The sequence below is a fragment of the Jaculus jaculus genome, unplaced genomic scaffold (assembly GCF_020740685.1).
Source record: "Jaculus jaculus isolate mJacJac1 unplaced genomic scaffold, mJacJac1.mat.Y.cur u25, whole genome shotgun sequence".
Classification (NCBI taxonomy): domain Eukaryota; kingdom Metazoa; phylum Chordata; class Mammalia; order Rodentia; family Dipodidae; genus Jaculus; species Jaculus jaculus.
In genome coordinates this window covers 109,947-128,138 of record NW_025423515.1, presented here as the reverse complement: position 1 = coordinate 128,138, position 18,192 = coordinate 109,947, and the positions used below count along the sequence as shown (strand labels likewise).

The following is an 18,192-nucleotide window of genomic DNA, read 5'->3' as shown; positions in this document are numbered from 1 at the left end:
CTCTAGTATCTGAGTAAGTGAAGCCATTTAGTGTTCTTTCCCTCTAGGACATTTTAATCCATTGTCACCACAGGGTTGGAGTGGACTGGAGCATGTAGTGGAACAATTATGCCTTGACAGGCTTCTCAGTTCCTAAACTGAACTAGAATTCAAGTGGAATGGTACATGAGAAGGGGCTGCAGATGAGCCATGAGAACATTCACTCATCCCACAATCACCTGAGAGACATGTGGGCTGGAATATATTCCTTGGGTCAGGCAGGGAAGTCAATGAGGGAGGAATATCCTGGTCACTCCACAGCCTTTTCAATGTCATGATTTACTTCTGCCCTCAGAAACTGCCTATACACCCAGATGGGATCCCAGTCTCATGGATCAGAAGAATAGAAGAGCCAATGCTCTCTGTATTCTCAGAAACTTTAGCCTCCTGCCTGACTCAAGTTCTGATGTTTATCACATGCATATTCAAATGAATGGTGTGCATCTTGTTTTAGTCAAAAGCACTCATCTTGGGCTGGGGAGGTGGGTCAGTGAACAAAGTGCTTGCCATGCATGAGACCTGAGTCTAGATCACCAAATTCATGTAAAGCCAGATGCTATAGCAAGCATATGTAACCTTAGCGCTCTTATGGCAAGATGGGAGGTGAACCCAGGAGAATGTGCTAGAATCAAGCAGTCCATCTAATCTGGTGAACACAGCAGTGGACAATGAGAAACCGGACCTCAAGCAGGTGGGTGGGGAAGACAGACACTGAAGTCATCCTCCCACCTGCACACACATGCAGTGACACACATGTACCTGGACACACACACACACACACACACACACTCACCTCACAGAGCATTTCCTCATTTATTTAGAGAACTAGAAATGGCTAACTAGGATATGAAAACAATTCATTCTAAAAATGCTGATAGCAATTATAGTGACTTTTTCCACTTGTAAAGGTGTAGTGAGTAAGCTAAGACTTTGTGAAAACACTTTGTCACTGGGCAGCAGGGACTTCAAAACCTTGGATCCAGTTACATTTGTATGATTCCATGACCGAAAAAGAAAATAATTATTTTCTTCTGGATAAGAAGGATATCCTGGGCTGGAGAGATGGTTTAGTGGTTAAGCGCTTGCCTGTGAAGCCCAAGGACCCTGTGAAGCCCAAGGACCCCAGTTCAAGGCTCGATTCCCCAGGACCCACGTTAGCCAGATGCACAAGGGGGCACATGCATCTGGAGTTGGTTTGCAGGGGCTGGAGGCCCTGGCATGTCCATTCTCTATCTCTGTCTGCCTCTTTCTCTCTTTATCTGACTGTCATTCTCAAAAATAAATAATTAATTAATTAAAAAAAACAATAAATAAATAAATAAAAGAAGGATACCCAGACAGTTGGGCATGGTGGCTCACACCTTTAATCCCAGCATCCAGGCAGCAGTGAACAATAGATCCTGCCTCAAGCAAGGTAGAAGGTGAGGACTAATATCCGAGGTTGTCCTCTGAACTCCACACATGTGCCATAGCCTGCACATGCCCCCCACACACAAAGACACTTAAATTTTTTCATTGCATGATATTTTATATAGTCAAAACAACATTATTTACAATAACCTCAAAAAACATACTTAACTAACATCAGGTTAGTTCACTGGTCATTTAACAGGTATAATTTACCTATAACCAATTAAATTTATGTCCACCCCAGAGTTTTAGGGAAAAAAATATAGAAGACAGAATTGTTTCCCATTGTGAACCTAATTCATGGAAAAAATCTGAAAGGCACAACCTGCAAATATGATTTCTTTAAGCAATGTAATATAGGCAAGCTGTTTTTACTCTTAAGTGTACTTCTGTGTTAGCTATATCAAGCAGATACTTCTTTCATATGAGCTCTTTTTTAAAAAAAATGTTAGTTTCATTTATTTATTTATTAGAGACAGAGAAAAGGAGAGAAAGGGAGAGAGAGAGGGAGACAGAATGGGCACACCAGGGCCTCTAACCACTGCAAACAAACTCCAGATGCATATGCCACCAAGGTGCATCTGGCTTACGTGGGACCTGGAGAATCAAACCTGGGTCCTTAGGCTTCATAGGCATGTGCCTTAATTGCTAAGCCATCTCTCCAGCCACCCCTCATTTGACCTCTTAATAAAATGTCAAAACTAGTCTTTTAGCTGTGAAATTATTATAACTTTAATGAGTACCGTGAAAGAAGCATTATATCATCCCAAGTCCTGCCACATGTTTTTCCCTGTGTTCTTCTCATGTTGGGCCCATATATGCAGAGCTGGAATGACAGACACCAGCACTGTGTTACTTCCTGCACTTCCTGTTTGAGTCAAGTTGGCTTCATTCTCTAAGATGGTCTTTTCTCCAAGGTTGGTGGTAGCGTGCACCTCATGCTGTACAGCTGTTCCAACAGAAGACCTGCCTGCAGAGGACGGCTGGAGACCCCTGTGATGGTGGAGTTTGCAGAGGAGCCTGGCTCTGTAAGGAGGGCAGTGCTGACTGGGTTTTGATGCACTTTCTTTTCTGAGACAAACTTTGCTTAACTTGTTTTCTTTACAATGGCAGGACCAGAGAAATGCGGTGTTTGTGTTACTTCAGGAGAAGGTGAATTCCCATCAGTTCTATGGGCTTTCTGAGAGCCCCCAGGAATCTCTGCAGATACAAGTTGAATTTTCTAAGCCCATCACTGGAATGTTTCCCATCATGTTGCTAGTCAGGTACATTAAGGGTGACCATCACCCTGGAAATGAGAAAGCAGCAACTCTGTTTTGTGAGGTCTGGGGAGATGGATCAGTGGGTGAGTGCACTTGCTGCACAATTATGAAGGCCTGAATTTGATTCCCCAGCACTTGTGTAAAAAGCCAGTGTGGGCACACATGCCTGTAACCCCAGGGCTTAGGTGGGCAGAGATGGAAATTGTTGGGGCTTACTGGTCAGCCAGTCTAACAGAAAAGCTGCACAAGCCACAGGTTCAGGGGAAAGACTATTTCTCAAGGAAATAATGAGGAAGAGTGACAGAAGATGCTTGATGTCATCCTCCAGCCTCCACACAGATACCCACCGGGCATGCACATCTGTACAACACACACACACACACACACACACACACACACACACCACAAACCACCAAAAACAAACAAAACAAAGAACCTAGAATACATTGTGAAGAAATGAGTGAACTAAATTGCAGTTTCAAAGCAATATGAATAATGAAGACTATAGTTTTAAGAAATTGTAATGTCTATATTTACATTTCCACACCTTTTTTTTTTTTTTTTTTTTTTTTTTTTTGGTTTTTCGAGATAGGGTCTCACTCTAGCCCAGACTGACCTGGAATTCACTCTGTAGTCTCAGGGTGGCCTTGAACTCACAGCAATCCTCCTACCTCTGCCTCTCAAGTGCTGGGATTAAAGGCATGTGCCACCACGCCCGGCTCTCACTTTTTTTTAAGTTGAATTCTTGTCTGTTAACTGGAGTGAGAAACATGAATTATCAGTGATAAATGTGTGATCTCATTTAGGAGTCTCAGTCACAGTACAGATCTGGGCCACAATTATATTGTTTCTTCTTCCCTCCCATCTTTTCTCCTTCTTTCCTTCATTTTTTCCCCAAAAGGAGAAAGTGTGTTCATATTTCCTGTTTAGGGAGACATGATAAATTATCTTTCTTAATGATGTTGAATATGTGAGATTGCATGGGCCCCATAGTGTGGCTACATTACACAGAAAGGTTACTGGAGATTCTTTGGACTCTTGTAATGAAAATGCTCATGGAAACCATTAGTTTGAAGTTTGCAGCAGGTATGAAAGGGCAAAGTATTCCTGGAGAGGTAGCTATGGGTCATTCCTTTCTTCTGTATCCCCTTGTGTTTGGAGAGTGTTGGCCATTCCATTGTATCCACTTGACCCAATGTGTCCCTCAACAGACATGGGAACTCAGGAGCAAGGGTTGTGCATCATGCAAGGACTCTATATCTATAAATAGGCTGTGCTCACAGCTGAATCTCTGCTGTCTGGCTGCACTCTCCCTCTATCAAGTGTGCTCAGCCATCAAATGTCTAAGATGCCTATTGCCTTAAAGAAGTTGGATTTTCACTTGATTATTCAAGTCACACACAGGAAGGAAATGGTTTCTTGAAAAATTCTTTGTCTGATGATTTTGTGTTACTGTCCTTCATCTGCCAAGTCCCAGTTCTGCTGGTGGGTCATGGGGAAGCATTAGGACAGATGCACCCATGTCCTCCTTGCTCCTGCTTGACATGAGGCCAGCAGGCACACTTTGTTTCTGTCCTGCAAGTAGTGCTGGTTATTTCACTCTGGTCTGGGATTTTTTTTTCCTGAGGTAGGGTCTCTTTCTAGCCCAGGCTGTACTCTCAGGTTGTCCTCAAACTCACAGTGACCCTCCTGCCTCAGCCTCCTGGGTGCTGGAACTAAAGGTGTACACTACCATGCCCGGCTTATTTTTTATTTTTATTTTTTTACTTTTTCACAGAAATGAGAGATGAAAGTGTTATGTAGAGATTTAATGAAAAAAACTAGTGATGGCCTGGGATAAGCATATTAGTCCTCTTCAGCTCCAGCTACCTCCTCATAGTGTGAAGTATATCTGTGACAAACACATAACCAAGTGTTGAGAGAGCCATACTTCACTACTTCCTTTTCATTTCCCAGGTTCTCTGAACAACCTAAGCCCACTGATTTTCTGCTGAAACACATCTATACCTGGGATGAGCACACTGTACAAATCCACATACCTGCAACTCTTAGGAAAGGTCAGTGGGGAGGAAACTTTAAATTTCAAGTTTCTTTACATGATAAGGACACTGCTAAAACCCGTCTGTGCATAGTAATGATCTCCTTTTCTGTGGTATAAACATTAAAGTCATTTCTCTGCTGCTTATATACCAAACCATTTCTCAGTGGAGCCAGTTGTGAAAACCACCTTAACCAGTATACTGTGGTGCTAAGGTGTGGAGGAGGAGCTGCTGCTCCCAAGGCCTCATCCAAACGAGCTCTTCTTGCCACTTCCCTGTCATGGGATGCCTCTGGCTGGTCCCACCTGCAGGGCCATCCTTTGCTTTTCTCAACCTCTGCTGAGCCCCATAGTCCAAGCAGCTCATTTCTTCCAGCACCTGAGCACCTGGACGTGCTTCAGTCTTGTTCTTCCTCGCAGCAGGCCATCAGATGCCATCACTCCAGAAGTGAGGCACATGTAAGTCAATAGTGCTGTAGCACAAGCAGAGGAGGTGGGCAGGACTTGGCTTTAGGCTCAGCCCTTCATAGCACTCCGATCCTCAGTGCTCAGCCCCTGAGCTTCAGTGACCACTTGAAGGTCAAGACTTAAGTGAGCCTCACAGAAATAGGATTGGATACTCTGAGTGAGTTCCACCAGGATGTGGCCCTGAGAGGAGGAACTGGTCTCTTAACTCCAAACTTAGTAGGATTAGTCATTTTCCTTAGACTTGGCCACTTCATGGCTGCTAATTTCTTTTCTTTTCTTTTTAGTTTTTTTTTTTTTTTGTTTATTTATTTGAGAATGACAGATAGAGAAAGAGGCAGATAGAGAGAGAGAGAGAGAATGGGTGCGCCAGGGCCTCCAGCCACTGCAACGAACTCCAGACATGTGTGCCCCTTGTGCATCTGGCTAATGTAGGTCTTGGGGAATGAAGCCTTGAGCTGGGTTCCTTAGACTTCACAGGTAAGCACTTAACCACTAAGCCATCTCTCCAGCCCTGCTCATTTCTTTTAAAAGTGGGTCAAACTTCCACTGATCAAATTCAAATTCTCAAATAGCAAATTAAAATTTTTGGCATTTAGGGGTTACTTTTCCATAGTATTTTATTGTGAGAAATTTCAAAACCACAGACAATTTAAAAGTATCACAAACACCTGCACTACACCATCCACACTCACCATTGGTTGACGTTTCTGCAAGTTATCTTCGTATGCACACCATGTGGATGGAAGGCACTCACAAAACGTTTTTGCCATTTGGCATATATTCATTGTACATGGTACTCCTTTACATCAAGGTATTTTCATAGAAATATACAGTGTAATTTATTAATTTTTAATTTTTTCTCTATTTTATTTTTCTTTATTTGACAGAGATAGAAAGAGGGAGGGAAGGAGAGAGAGAGGAGGGGGTGGGTGCCAGGGCTTCCAGCTGCTGCAAATAAACTCTGGATGTATGCAACTCGTTGTGCATCTGGCTTATGGGGAGAATCAAGCCTGGGTCCTTTGGCTCTATAGGGAAGTATCTTTTTGTTTGTTTGTTTGTTTGTTTGTTTGTTTGTTTGAGGTAGGGTCTCACTCTGGTCCAGGCTGACCTGGAATTAACTCTAGTTTCAGGGTGGCCTTGAACTCACGGCGATCCTCCTACCTCTGCCTCCCGAGTGCTGGGATTAAAGGCGTGCACCACCACGCCCAGCTCTATAGGGAAGTATCTTAACCACTAAGCAATCCCTCCAGGTCCATTCTTCTTGATTTTTAAGAGCTCTGTGTAATATTACATTGACTTGTCACATTTCATTATTAAGTTGTACATTTTTGTTGTGATAGTTACTTTTGAAACATGATTTTACTGTGTAGCCTTAGTTGGCCTGTAACATACTCTGTTTCCTAGGCTGGCTTCGAACTTGCAGTGATGCTTTTGTCTCTGGGGATAGGGGTGAGGGAAATCACAGGTGTGTGCCACCACACCCAACTTGAATGTATTTTCTTACAGCTAGTCATGTAGGTTATTCTTTGTTTTCACTGGCAATATTTTGTCTTGCAAAGGAATTTTAATAGTGAAATTTACCCACTTTATGTTTTACTCTTGGATTTTAGGCCATTGTTAGAAATTAATTGTTTATATCTAAGTTCCAAAAGAATGCATTTAGGTGTTCTTTTAGTACTTATACAATTTTAGGGATTTTTGCATTTAGCTTTCTGAGCAGTTGGTATGTATATCATTGTATGTGGTATGAGGACTGTGGGGTGGTTTGAATGTGAAATGTCCCCATAACCTCATGTGCTCATGATTAAGGCTCAGACTCAGTCCATAGCTGGTGGCAATTTGGGAGATGGAGCCTTGCTGGAGGAGGTGTGTGGCTTGGGGCAGACCTTGGGGTGTTATATCCCCATCCCCTTCACTGAGAGAGGTGTTAGAAGATAATACCTGATGGACATTAGATTTGTTATCTTGATGTTCTGGCATCCTCTTGGTGTGCAGTTTATAGTCAGGAAGATGCAACCTTGTCTGCAGATGAGCCCTCCTCCCCAGAGCCTGGCTGAAGGTGAGCCTCACAAGTTAAATGAAGCTTAAATGATTTCACTTTTAAGCATGACAGTCACTGTGATGTCCTTACCTGATAGAGTCTCTGTGATTTCCTTATTAGCCTGCTTTTGACAGGCTGGCCAATGAGCCGGACAGGGCAGGAATGGCAGCTACTGCAGGTGTAAGTTAGATGGTTTGTTTGTTCAGAATGACAGGGGGGAATTGGAATGTGGCAAGCACAAGTCAGTGTTCCTTCTTGTCATTCTGTCATTCTCAAAGAAAAGTTATGATGTATTTCATTCATTGTTAAAATCCCCAGAGCAAGGAAGGGCCGGAATACCAGGTGGCATTTCAGTCCTGCCTGCATTCTCCTCTTTGTCCCCTCTTCTGTTTGCAGTTGGCTGGAGTGTGGCCTTTTCAGAATTCACCCGGTATGTGTCATTAACTATTTTCTCATTCTTAGGAGCCAATGTGGGGTATTTTTCCCTATTGGATGCTGATTATGACAGAAGGCCTCCAAACAAATATTTTGCTGGGGCAGTGAACTATACAGTACAGTTCCAGTGGGTCCGATGCCTGTTTTGGGATAAGAGAGAGTGGAGATCTGAAGGCTTCTTTCCACAGCCAGGAACTTCTCCTGGAAAAGTTAAATGCAGGTATAGGCACTTTTATCAGATGACTGCATTTTCTACTGTATTTGGTCCAACCTCTGGGGTCTTACCTGAGTTGTGGCCTCCCATAAAAGCTAAAGCAATCTTGACTGATGCAACCTTATTAGGTAGGCCATGCCTATTACCTTACTGCATGTCACCCCATGTGGTGTATGGTATAGCTGCATAATCCTCCTGCCTGGGATGACTGACATATTGTAGAGTTCATCATTATTATTATTTTATTTTTGAGAGAGAGAGAGGCATGCCAGGGCCTTTCAGCCACTGTGAACAAACTCCAGATGTGTGTGCCCCTTGTGCACATGTTATGCATCTGGCTACATGGGAACTGGAGATTCACACATGTATTCTTAGGCTTCACAGGCAAACCACTAAGCCATCTCTCCAGCCTGTGTTGTGGGTTTTTAATGCTTGCTCACTGAGAGAGGTGTCAGCAGATAATATTTGACGGGCAATTAGATTTGTTATCATTGATGTTCTGGCATCCTCATGGTGTGCATTTTGTAGTCAGGCAGATGCAACCTTGTCTGCAGATGAACTCTCCTCCACAGAGCCTGGCTGAAGGTGAGCTTCACAAGGCAAGGTCTCTGCATGGACAGGAATTTCTGGGTCTATGGGTCATATTACTAAGTTACTAAAATTTAACATCTAGCCACAAAACTAGCAATTCTATGATAGGCTTAGTTCATTTACTTTTGTTGTCCTTACTCTTTCAATTAGGATGGAGAATTGACAGTTGTTAGAATAGAAATAGTCCTTTGCTCCTCAAGAACAGACAAGCGCTGAGGTGCTGTGTATTGTGTTCATCTGGAAGAAGTAAGATCTGTTCAAATGGTGCTTTGTCAGACACATTTCTAGCCTTGGATGCTTTCTCTATGCCTGATCCTTTTACATTATTTGGGGTCATTCAAACTTACTAGTGTTCCACTGGGATGTTAAATTATGCATGAATGCAGCCCTTAATTCTCTGTTGCATAACACTCCCTGCTAGGTACTTTTCTAAGAGTCAGGGGTACAAAAGGAAGAACATGTAGAAACTACCTGCAACGTGATGATGGGCTTTTATTCTTTTTAAGGTAGTATTTAAGTGATTGTCATGTCAGGAATCAGCAAGGAATGGACACTTAGGCAAAGGTTTACAAGTGGGCTAATTGCCGAAGTCAGTTCACAGTGAGGCTGTCTCAAACCTGAGTCTCTGATGAGAGGTGGCAGTGTTCTCTGATGCCTGGCATCTCCATGGGATCTATGAGCCCCAGTACTCTGATGTGAGGCCATCTGACTCATGAGAAGAATTATTAACAAGAGCATTTCTTACCTTGGTTTAAGATGAGAGCTGTCAACTGGTCTACATCATAAAGTTAGAACAAATGGAACTTGTCTGTTTTCCCACTTTCTAGCTAACATGTGATCCTGCTGCAAACAGCTCTGCCTGCCTCACATTCGGTACCTAATGTGTGTTTATCTCCTAGCTATGATCGCCTTGCACCTTTCTCCATCCTACGAAGAAAATTGAATGCCAGTTTCGAAGTAAATGACATTTCTAAATTAAAGAAGTAAGTTCCATTTTCCAAAGCAGAACTTTGTTTCACCTTCATTTCTGCCCTCATAAGAGAAGCCCATGTATAATTAATAGATGTACAAATTCACATTGTTCTCTGGACCCTTTTGGAGTGCACTTTGCTCTCCATATCACCACACTCAGTTCTGGCTTTCCACTCACCACAGCAGCAACCTGACCTGGGGGCTGCAGTTCATCACCCACCTACTGCATTCCTAGCTTGCTGGCATTGTGAGGCTTGCAGTGCCACTGAGTGCAGGGAACTGGGGTCACAGCATGCACATTGAAGTCCTCAGTGTGAGAGACTGAAACTTAAAGGAGGACTAAAAGTGATGACAGCCAGTCCCACTGCTGTTTGCCCTTCTCTGAATATTTGATGGCCTCTTCAGCACAGGAGGAATGCTGTGCAAGGGCCAAGTGGTGGACACTAGGAAGCAGGCACATGGATCACCTGCTGCCCTCCTTGTCTTGATTATTCACTAGACTGATTCATCCGTGGGGAGAGTTTGCTCCAACCCTTGACCTGACCAGATACCCACTGCTATAGACAGACACTGTACTGCCTCTTCCACAAGTGCCTCAGTGCCCCTCTCTTCCTCCAGTTCTGTACATTAAAACATGATTATTGTAATGCAGAAAGGGAAAAGAGAGGAAGGAAAGAAGGAAGAGAAAGAGAGAGGGAAGACAGTAGGGAGGGAAAGAAAGAGAGAGAGGAAAGAAAACCCATGCTGCTTATTTCATTTTGGGGAGACAATTATTTTTTTAAATTTTTATTAGCATTTTCCATGATTATAAAAAAATCCCGTGTAAATTCCCCCCCCCCCACTCTCTCCTTTGAAATTCCATTTTCCATCATATTACCTCCCCATCACAATCATTGTACTTACATATATACAATATCAACCTATTAAGTACCCTCCTCCCTTCCTTTCTCTTCCCTTTATATCTCCTTTTTAACTTACTGGCCTCTGCTACTAAGTATTTTCATTCTCATGCAGAAGCCCAATCATCTGTAGCTAAGATCCACATATGAGAGAGAACACGTGGCGCTTGGCTTTCTGGGCCTGGGTTACCTCACTTAGTATAATCCTTTCCAGGTCCATCCATTTTTCTGCAAATTTCATAACTTCATTTTTCTTTACCACTAAGTAGAACTCCATTGTATAAATGTGCCACATCTTCATTATCCACTCATCAGTTGAGGGACACCGAGGCTGGTTCCATTCCCCAGCTATTATAAATTGAGCAGCAATAAACATGGTTGAGCACATACTTTTAAGGAAATGAGTCCTTAGGATATATGCCTAGGAGTGCTATAGCTGGGTCATATGGTAGATCAATCTCTAGCTGTTTTAGGAACCTCCACACTGATTTCCACAATGGCTGGACCAGATTGCATTCCCACCAGCAGTGTAGAAGGGTTCCTCTTTTTCCTCTTTTTCCACATCCCCACCAACATTTATGATCATTTGTTTTCATGATGGTGGCCAATCTGACAGGAGTGAGATGGAATCTCAATGTAGTTTTAATCTGTATTTCCCTGATGACTAGTGACATAGAACATTTTTTAGATGCTTATATGCCATTCGTATGTCTTCCTTTGAGAATGCTCTATTTAGCTCCATAGCCCATTTTTTGATTGGCTTGTTTGATTCCTTATTATTTAACTTTTTGAGTTCTTTGTATATCCTAGATATTAATCCTGTATCAGATATATAGCTGGCGAAGATTTTTTCCCATTCTGTAGGTTGCCTCTTTGCTTTTTTCACTGTGTCCTTTGCAGTGCAAAATCTTTGTAATTTCATGAGGTCCCAGTGATTAATCTGTGGTTTTATTGCCTGAGCAATTGGGGTTGTATTCAGGAAGTCTTTGCCAAGACCAATATGTTGGAGGGTTTCCCCTACTTTTTCCTCTAGCAGTTTCAGAGTTTCAGGTCTGATGTTAAGGTCTCTAATCCATTTGGACTTAATTCTTGTGCATGGAGAGAGAGAAGAATCTATTTTCATCCTTCTGCAGATATATATCCAGTTTTCCCAACACCATTTGCTGAAGAAGCTGTCTTTTCTCCAATGGCATTTTTATCAAATATCAGGTGGCTATAGCTACTTGGGCTTACATCTGGGTGCTCTATTCTGTTCCACTGATCTGTTTTTGTGCCAGTACCATGCTGTTTTTGTTACTATGGCTCTGTAGTATAGGTTAAAATCAGGTATGGTGATACCACCAGCCTTATTTTTGTTGCTCAGTAATATGTTAGATATTCGAGGTTTTTTGTGATTCCAAATGAATTTTTGGATTGTTTTTTCTACTTCGATGAAGAATGCTATTGGAATTTTGATAGGGATTGCATTAAATGTGTAGATTGCTTTTGGTAGGATTGCCATTTTCACAATATTAATTCTTCCAATCCAGGAACAGGGGATGTTTCTCTACTTTCTAGTGTCTTCTGCAATTTCTCGCTTGAGTGTTTTAAAGTTCTCATTGTAGAGATTCTTTACTTCCTTCGTTAGGTTTATTCCAAGGTACTTTATTATTTTTTTTGATGCAATTGTGAATGGGAGCGATTCTCTGATTTCAACCTCTGTGTGTTTGTTGTTAGCATATATGAAGGATACTGATTTCTGTGTATTTATTTTGTATCCTGCTACATGGCTGTAGAATTTGATCAGCTCTAACAGTTTCGTAGTAGAGTTTTTAGGGTCCTTTATGTATAGAATCATGTCATCTGCAAATAATGATAACTTGATTTCTCCCTTTCCAATTTGTATCCCTTTTATGTGTGTCTCTTGCCTTATTGCTATGACTAAAAATTCCAAAACTATATTAAATAAAAGTGGGGACAGTGGACACCCTTGTCTTGTTCCTGATTTTAATGGAAAAGCTTCCAGTTTTTCCCCATTTAGTAATATGTTGGCTGTAGGCTTGTCATAAATAGCTTTTATTTTATTGAGATATGTTGCTTCTATTCCCAGAGACAATAATTTTTTAAAAAAATATAGTAAATCAAATAGAAAAAACTCTGTAGAAAATCTCACAAGAAGGGATGAAGGAGAGAATTGCTGGGAGACAATTATTTTTTTGGTTCCTTCCCCAAGGTAGGATCTCCTCTAGCTCAAACTGATCTGGAATTCACTATGTAGGCTCAGGGTGGCCTTGAACTCATGGCGATCCTCCTACATCTGCCTCCCGAGTGCTGGGATTAAAGGCGTGCACCACCACGCCTGGCAACAGAATCATTTTTTAAAACATTTTTGTGTTTATCATTTTTATTTATTTATTTGAGAGTGATGGACAGAGAGAGAGGAAGAGGCAGAGAGAGAGAGAGAGAGAGAGAGAGAGAATGGGCGTGCCAGGGCCTTCAGCCACTGCAAATGAACTCCAGATGCGTGTGTCCCCTTCTGCATCTGGCTAACATGGGTCCTGGGGAATGGAGCCTTGAACCAGGGTCCTTAGGCTTCACATGCAAGTGCTTAACTGCTAAGCCATCTCTCCAGCCGGAGACAATCATTTTTAAGTGACATATTCAACTGCTTACACTTATATTCACTGATGAGACTTTCCAACACAAGGAAGGCAGCATATTTTTCCTTTAAGATTATCTGTAGTTCACTGTGAACATGATAAAATATTACTGGATTCATTAATATATCCAGTGACTAAAAACACCACCCAATTTGCTTGTCTTAGTTTATATTGACTGTCATAACGTAATTATTAATAGTACCTTCTTTTTCTCAGAAGTAGTTACTCTAGATTATACATTTAAAAATTGCTCTATTCTCATAGTTACTATTTCATATGGAACAATCTCATTTAGAATGTGAAATATGGCTGCTCTAAGGCAACCTCCTGTGAACAGGACCCCTCCCTGACCAATTCATCACCTTGCCCCCACATGTAATGTGGGCACTTTGTGAACAGGAACTCCTCCTGTCCAATTCATCATGTCTGACATGACAAGTGCTTGATAATCATTTGCTGAGCAACAGCAGGGGCAGGTTTATACATTCCAGATGTTGAGTTCTCCTCCCTTAGAATGGTGTAACAGGAAACTCTGCCTTGCTTTACTCAGCCGTAGTACTTTGGTAGACTAGTTTGTGGGTCTGATAGGTAGTCAGTAAGTCATTGGTTACTAGCACAACATATACTGGCCCCAGTAAAGGTCACTGGCCAATCAGTACTAAAAGCTTGAACCATAGAAATTTTAACCTTAGTCTCATGAACATTACGTGGGGGCAACAGTGAGAGGAGGGACAGAGAGAATATATGTCCAGATCTGACACCTGAAGTCACATAGAGGCCTTGGGGACATTTTGGGCAAAATCCAAGAAGCTGCAGAAATAAGGAGTCAGTGGCTGGGATTGATGGCATGTGGCTTAGACCAAACTTGCCCTGGTCCTGCTGGGAAGAAGAAAGAAGGGCATTGGTCAGAAACCAAGAGCGCAGCCAAGTCCTCAGATGGGATTAGAGTGATGAGGTAGCAGGCAGCATGGGACTCTTAAAAATCTTGTCAGTGGTCCATATGGCTTGAGTCCAGGGGGAATAGCTTATTATATTGAGGTCCCAGCCCAAAGGACTCTGTGTGGACACTGTTCTGTAGATCTATAGAGAGAAGGGGGCTACATGGTTGTTTTCCCAGCACTGGTGCCAGGGACCAGATGAGGATAAACAGGATTACCCACAGGGATAGTAGAAAGGTAGTACAGACCACCGGGGCATGTCTAACATCTGCCTTATTCTTCTAGGAGAGAGGGGGAGGGAGGGATACTGTCTTACCTATGTGTTTAAAGCTTCTCTCTTCAGTTGCACCATTTAATGTTCACAGAAACAGCAATGCTGATGGTCTTTCTTTTTTTTTTTCTTTTGGGTGTACTGTACTGTAGATTGAACCCAGAGTCCCAAGCACGGTGAGCAAGCACTCTACTACTGAGCTGTACCCCAACCCTGGTGTTATCTCATTATTTCCCACATTTCCAGTACAAGTTCCTTAGATGCAGCAGGGTACAGCTTCCTGCACTGGGGCTGGATTGTCACAGGTCTCCATAGAACTACAGTCTGGGTCATGGGGTGCTGGTCACTGACTATAGGGCAATGCTGCATTTTCAGGGAGTCTTCCATCCAGCCAGCAGCACATGTTTGAAAATATATCCCCAAAGACCAACAAGAGCTTATGCACTTGAAAAAGGGGGTTCACCATCTTCCTAAATGCCAGTTGTCATGAGTCATTCTTTTCATTTCTCTTTCCTTTGTTCACAGTCACTCACAAAACCTGCTTCCCAGTATTTTTATTATGGGTTCCATGGTTCTATATGGATTGTTGGTTGCTAAAAGCAGATGTGCAAATTCTGGTGAGAAAAAGAAAACTGGCTGCATTTTTCTGGAAGAAAACACTCCACCAGGCCACCACCTGTACGCAGTCGTCATTGACACTGGCTTCCGGTCACCAGCAACGTTTACCTCAAAGGTGACAGGAGGCTTCTGGCAACATCTTTGGTGGGGTCTAAGGGTATGATGGGTCTGGTAGGCACCATCAGTGACCCCTTGATGGTCTGGCTGCCCTGTGAATCACCTGTCACCACCAGTTCATTGTAATTTGTGGGGTGAAGTTTGTCCACTTTTTCCAATGTCCCCCTTCATGTGAAGATTTGTAAAGGCAGAAAGTAGCTTTCACCTTCTGCTGACTCATATCTCTTTCCCTCTCCTTGTCTTCCTGTCTTCACAATAGAAAGCAGACCTAAACATTGATTCTTTCTCTGAATGGGTCTCTGAGTTAACACTGGATTGATGACCCAAAGGTGGATCTAGGAAGACAGGGATAAGGATTGTCCAGACTGTTTTTGTAGCTAAGAGGGAAACTGTTTGGGCCATGTTTGGAGCTAAAGGCAATTTTCCTCAGAGAAGCAAATGGAAGATGAGGTATCAGGTGGGGAGGAAGAGAAATTGGTAGGAGGATGGAAAAGGAGGTCCAGCCAGGCAGCCCAGGGGAGATCCAGGCTAAGGAGGGTTGTAGGAGAGAAGTCTGCATAAGCAGAAATGATCCCTAGTCAGAACTGTGTATTAGCAAATATCTCCACACAAATCCACTGAGAATTCTCCATGACTGGAAGGAAGATTGCATCTATACTTGACACTCCCCTACTTTTAGTGGGAACTGTGACTGTTTTATGAAGTCTATAGGTCTGGGGTATGGAGAAGGGGGCATGGGCCCATCTAGAAAGGGGGAAAGAAACAATTATGTGACCGAGTAAAGTAGATACAGAAGAACTATCAGTGGAACAAAACTGATGAGTTAAGCAGATTCATGATTAGGAAAAAGTCATCAGTCGTCCCTATAAAGACTTGATGGCACTTTGTTGCACATAACTAGAAACAGTGTTCTTACCAGTCGCAAAATGATGGGTGCCTGGAAATGAACTCACCAAATAGGTGCAAGACCACTGTGGAGATAACTTTCCCCATATTCATAAAGACCTAAGAAAGAGCTGTTCATGGCAACTACATTTCTCTTGTCATATCTCCCAAATTAATCTGTAACTATAATAATAATAATAACAATGTTAATTACAATTTATGAATATATCCATTTCACGCATTTTATACATGAAAACCTAGGACATAAAGAGATTAAAGTTAGTGAAATCAATCATAATTCCAGAAAGATGTTTTGTGGAACATGAATTATTCATTCTAAAGCTCCTATGGAGGCAATCACAAGAGTACTGAGAATGGCAAGAGCAGATGATGCCCACCAGATAGCCAGGCAGGAGCAGTGTCAATGTAGTGTCCTCAGGAGGTGGGCCAGTAGGATTGTAGGGCAGGTTAGACACCCCAGAACTGACTCAGGGGTGAGTCAGGTCTTATAAACCAGAGAAGAAACAGCCTGCCCATCAAAATACTTAAGAGCAACAGCTACTCTTGCAGAAGACAGTGATATGAAATCTTTAATTGACTTTATAAGCATGTAAAAAATAAGTTCTAGAAGTCTAAAGCGACAAAAATGATAAAATTTAGTAACTATTCAAAACTATTTGGGGGAATAGGAAAGTATTTCAAAGATAAGAAATAAATGCTGTGAAATGAAAATGAATAAGTTATACCACATTAGAACTATAAATTTCTGTCACAAGGCACCAGGGAGAGTGATAAGCCTAGTGTGACTGGGAACATGTCTCTCCAGGGTACACTTGGAAACATGTGGGTGCCTCACTGCCAGCGCTGACCTCACCTCAGGTTCATAAAGGACCCATGCACTGTGTCCAAGGCCAAGGATGGGAGGTGCTTCCCTCTGTGGGGTTCTCCTTCCCTGCTGAGGGAAACAAATACTAGGGGATTCCACGTGGGATCCCATTTTCAGTCCTACACTGGCATCTCCAGGAAACCCCAGCCTGCCTTGGAAGAGCAGCAGCAGGCTGGCAGGCTGTGTGGACCTTCTTAGACCCTGCGCTTCATGCTGGGACCTGCTGTCAGGATGCCCTGCCCCGCTAGAACTTATGCCTTCTGTGACATCTCTTGAGCTGGTTTCCCTGTTTGTGTTTTAAGGTTTTCATTGCATTATGTGGTAAAAATGGACTTTCAGGAACTAAAGAACTCTGCTGTCCAGAGAAGCTTCTGTTTCAAAGGAATTCCAGACACACCTTTGTCCTGAGGTATTCCAGAATATTCCATCCACATGCTTTGTGAAAGAGGGCCTAATCAAAATGAGGTATTTTACCACAAACCCAAAGATGTAGCATAGAGAACATTAGTATTTCTATCCATCCACACCTAAGATAAAGTTCAAGTTATTAATGAAGCATAATAAGAGATGATGATAATTGATTTTCATACTAATAATTTTATGAAAGTTTAGTTTTTGAGGTGGGCTCTATGTAGGCCAGGCAGGTCTGGAACTTTCTGTGTAGACCAGGCTGGTCTTGAACCCTCTGACTTTACCTCCTGAGTGCTTAGATGGCAGGCATGCATCACCATGGTTGACTTATGTGTTGTTTTTATTATTTAGAACAAATTAAAATAGTTTTATTTACATGAGGGCAGAAAGGAAGAAGATGAGAGATGGAGATTCATTCATTTTGTATACTAGAATCATTGTTTTCTATGTCACTACACCTGCTTAAGGTAGTCATATCATTCCAAATTTGAAAGAGTAATTACACATTATGTCACATAGATAGTAGGTCATGATAAGAATGCACACATTCGTTGAAAAACCAAAGTGCTGAGGTGATTTTTTTCTCACAGAAAATTTCATTTATAATATTTACTGATTTAGGGTATTGTCTTCAGGTCTTCAGGCTAATTCACACCAGATGCCAATTGATATTTGAATGATTTTGGCTTAGGGAAGTTGCAGTCATTCTCCCCTTTCCTTAAGGAGCAGTCCTCCAGGCCTAGAGTGGGTCCCAGGATCTGCAGAAAGGCTGTGTCTACTGTTCCCATACACCCATTCATAAGATAAAGTTTAAGTGATGAACAAGTACTGCAAGAGATCAATGGACACTGATAAGAAAGTCAAATAACTATAGCAGTACACTATAAGCAAATTTCAATACTTATGAATTGTGTACTTCTGGGATTTTTCAGACTAATATTTTTGGTCTGTGGTTGTTGGTGAGTAGCTGTAATCATGGGAAGGAACCAGAGTTTAAGGGGGCAATGGTGGTGGGTCCTAAGGACCTGTGTGTCTCGCAGGTCACAGCACTCATTGGC

The 18,192-nt window shown here is 42.3% G+C and overlaps 1 protein-coding gene across 1 annotated transcript in view; it reads left to right on the top strand.

The window, feature by feature from the left end:
* Positions 1–18,192, top strand: part of Pkd1l1 (polycystin 1 like 1, transient receptor potential channel interacting) — a 185,013-nt gene that overhangs the window by 100,901 nt on the left and 65,920 nt on the right. The window contains exons 23-29 of the mRNA XM_045141375.1: positions 2,367–2,477; positions 2,563–2,714; positions 4,668–4,768; positions 7,721–7,913; positions 9,398–9,481; positions 14,743–14,950; positions 17,026–17,132. Of these exons, the coding sequence (XP_044997310.1) occupies positions 2,367–2,477; positions 2,563–2,714; positions 4,668–4,768; positions 7,721–7,913; positions 9,398–9,481; positions 14,743–14,950; positions 17,026–17,132 (956 nt within the window). The remainder of the gene's footprint in view (positions 1–2,366; positions 2,478–2,562; positions 2,715–4,667; positions 4,769–7,720; positions 7,914–9,397; positions 9,482–14,742; positions 14,951–17,025; positions 17,133–18,192) is intronic.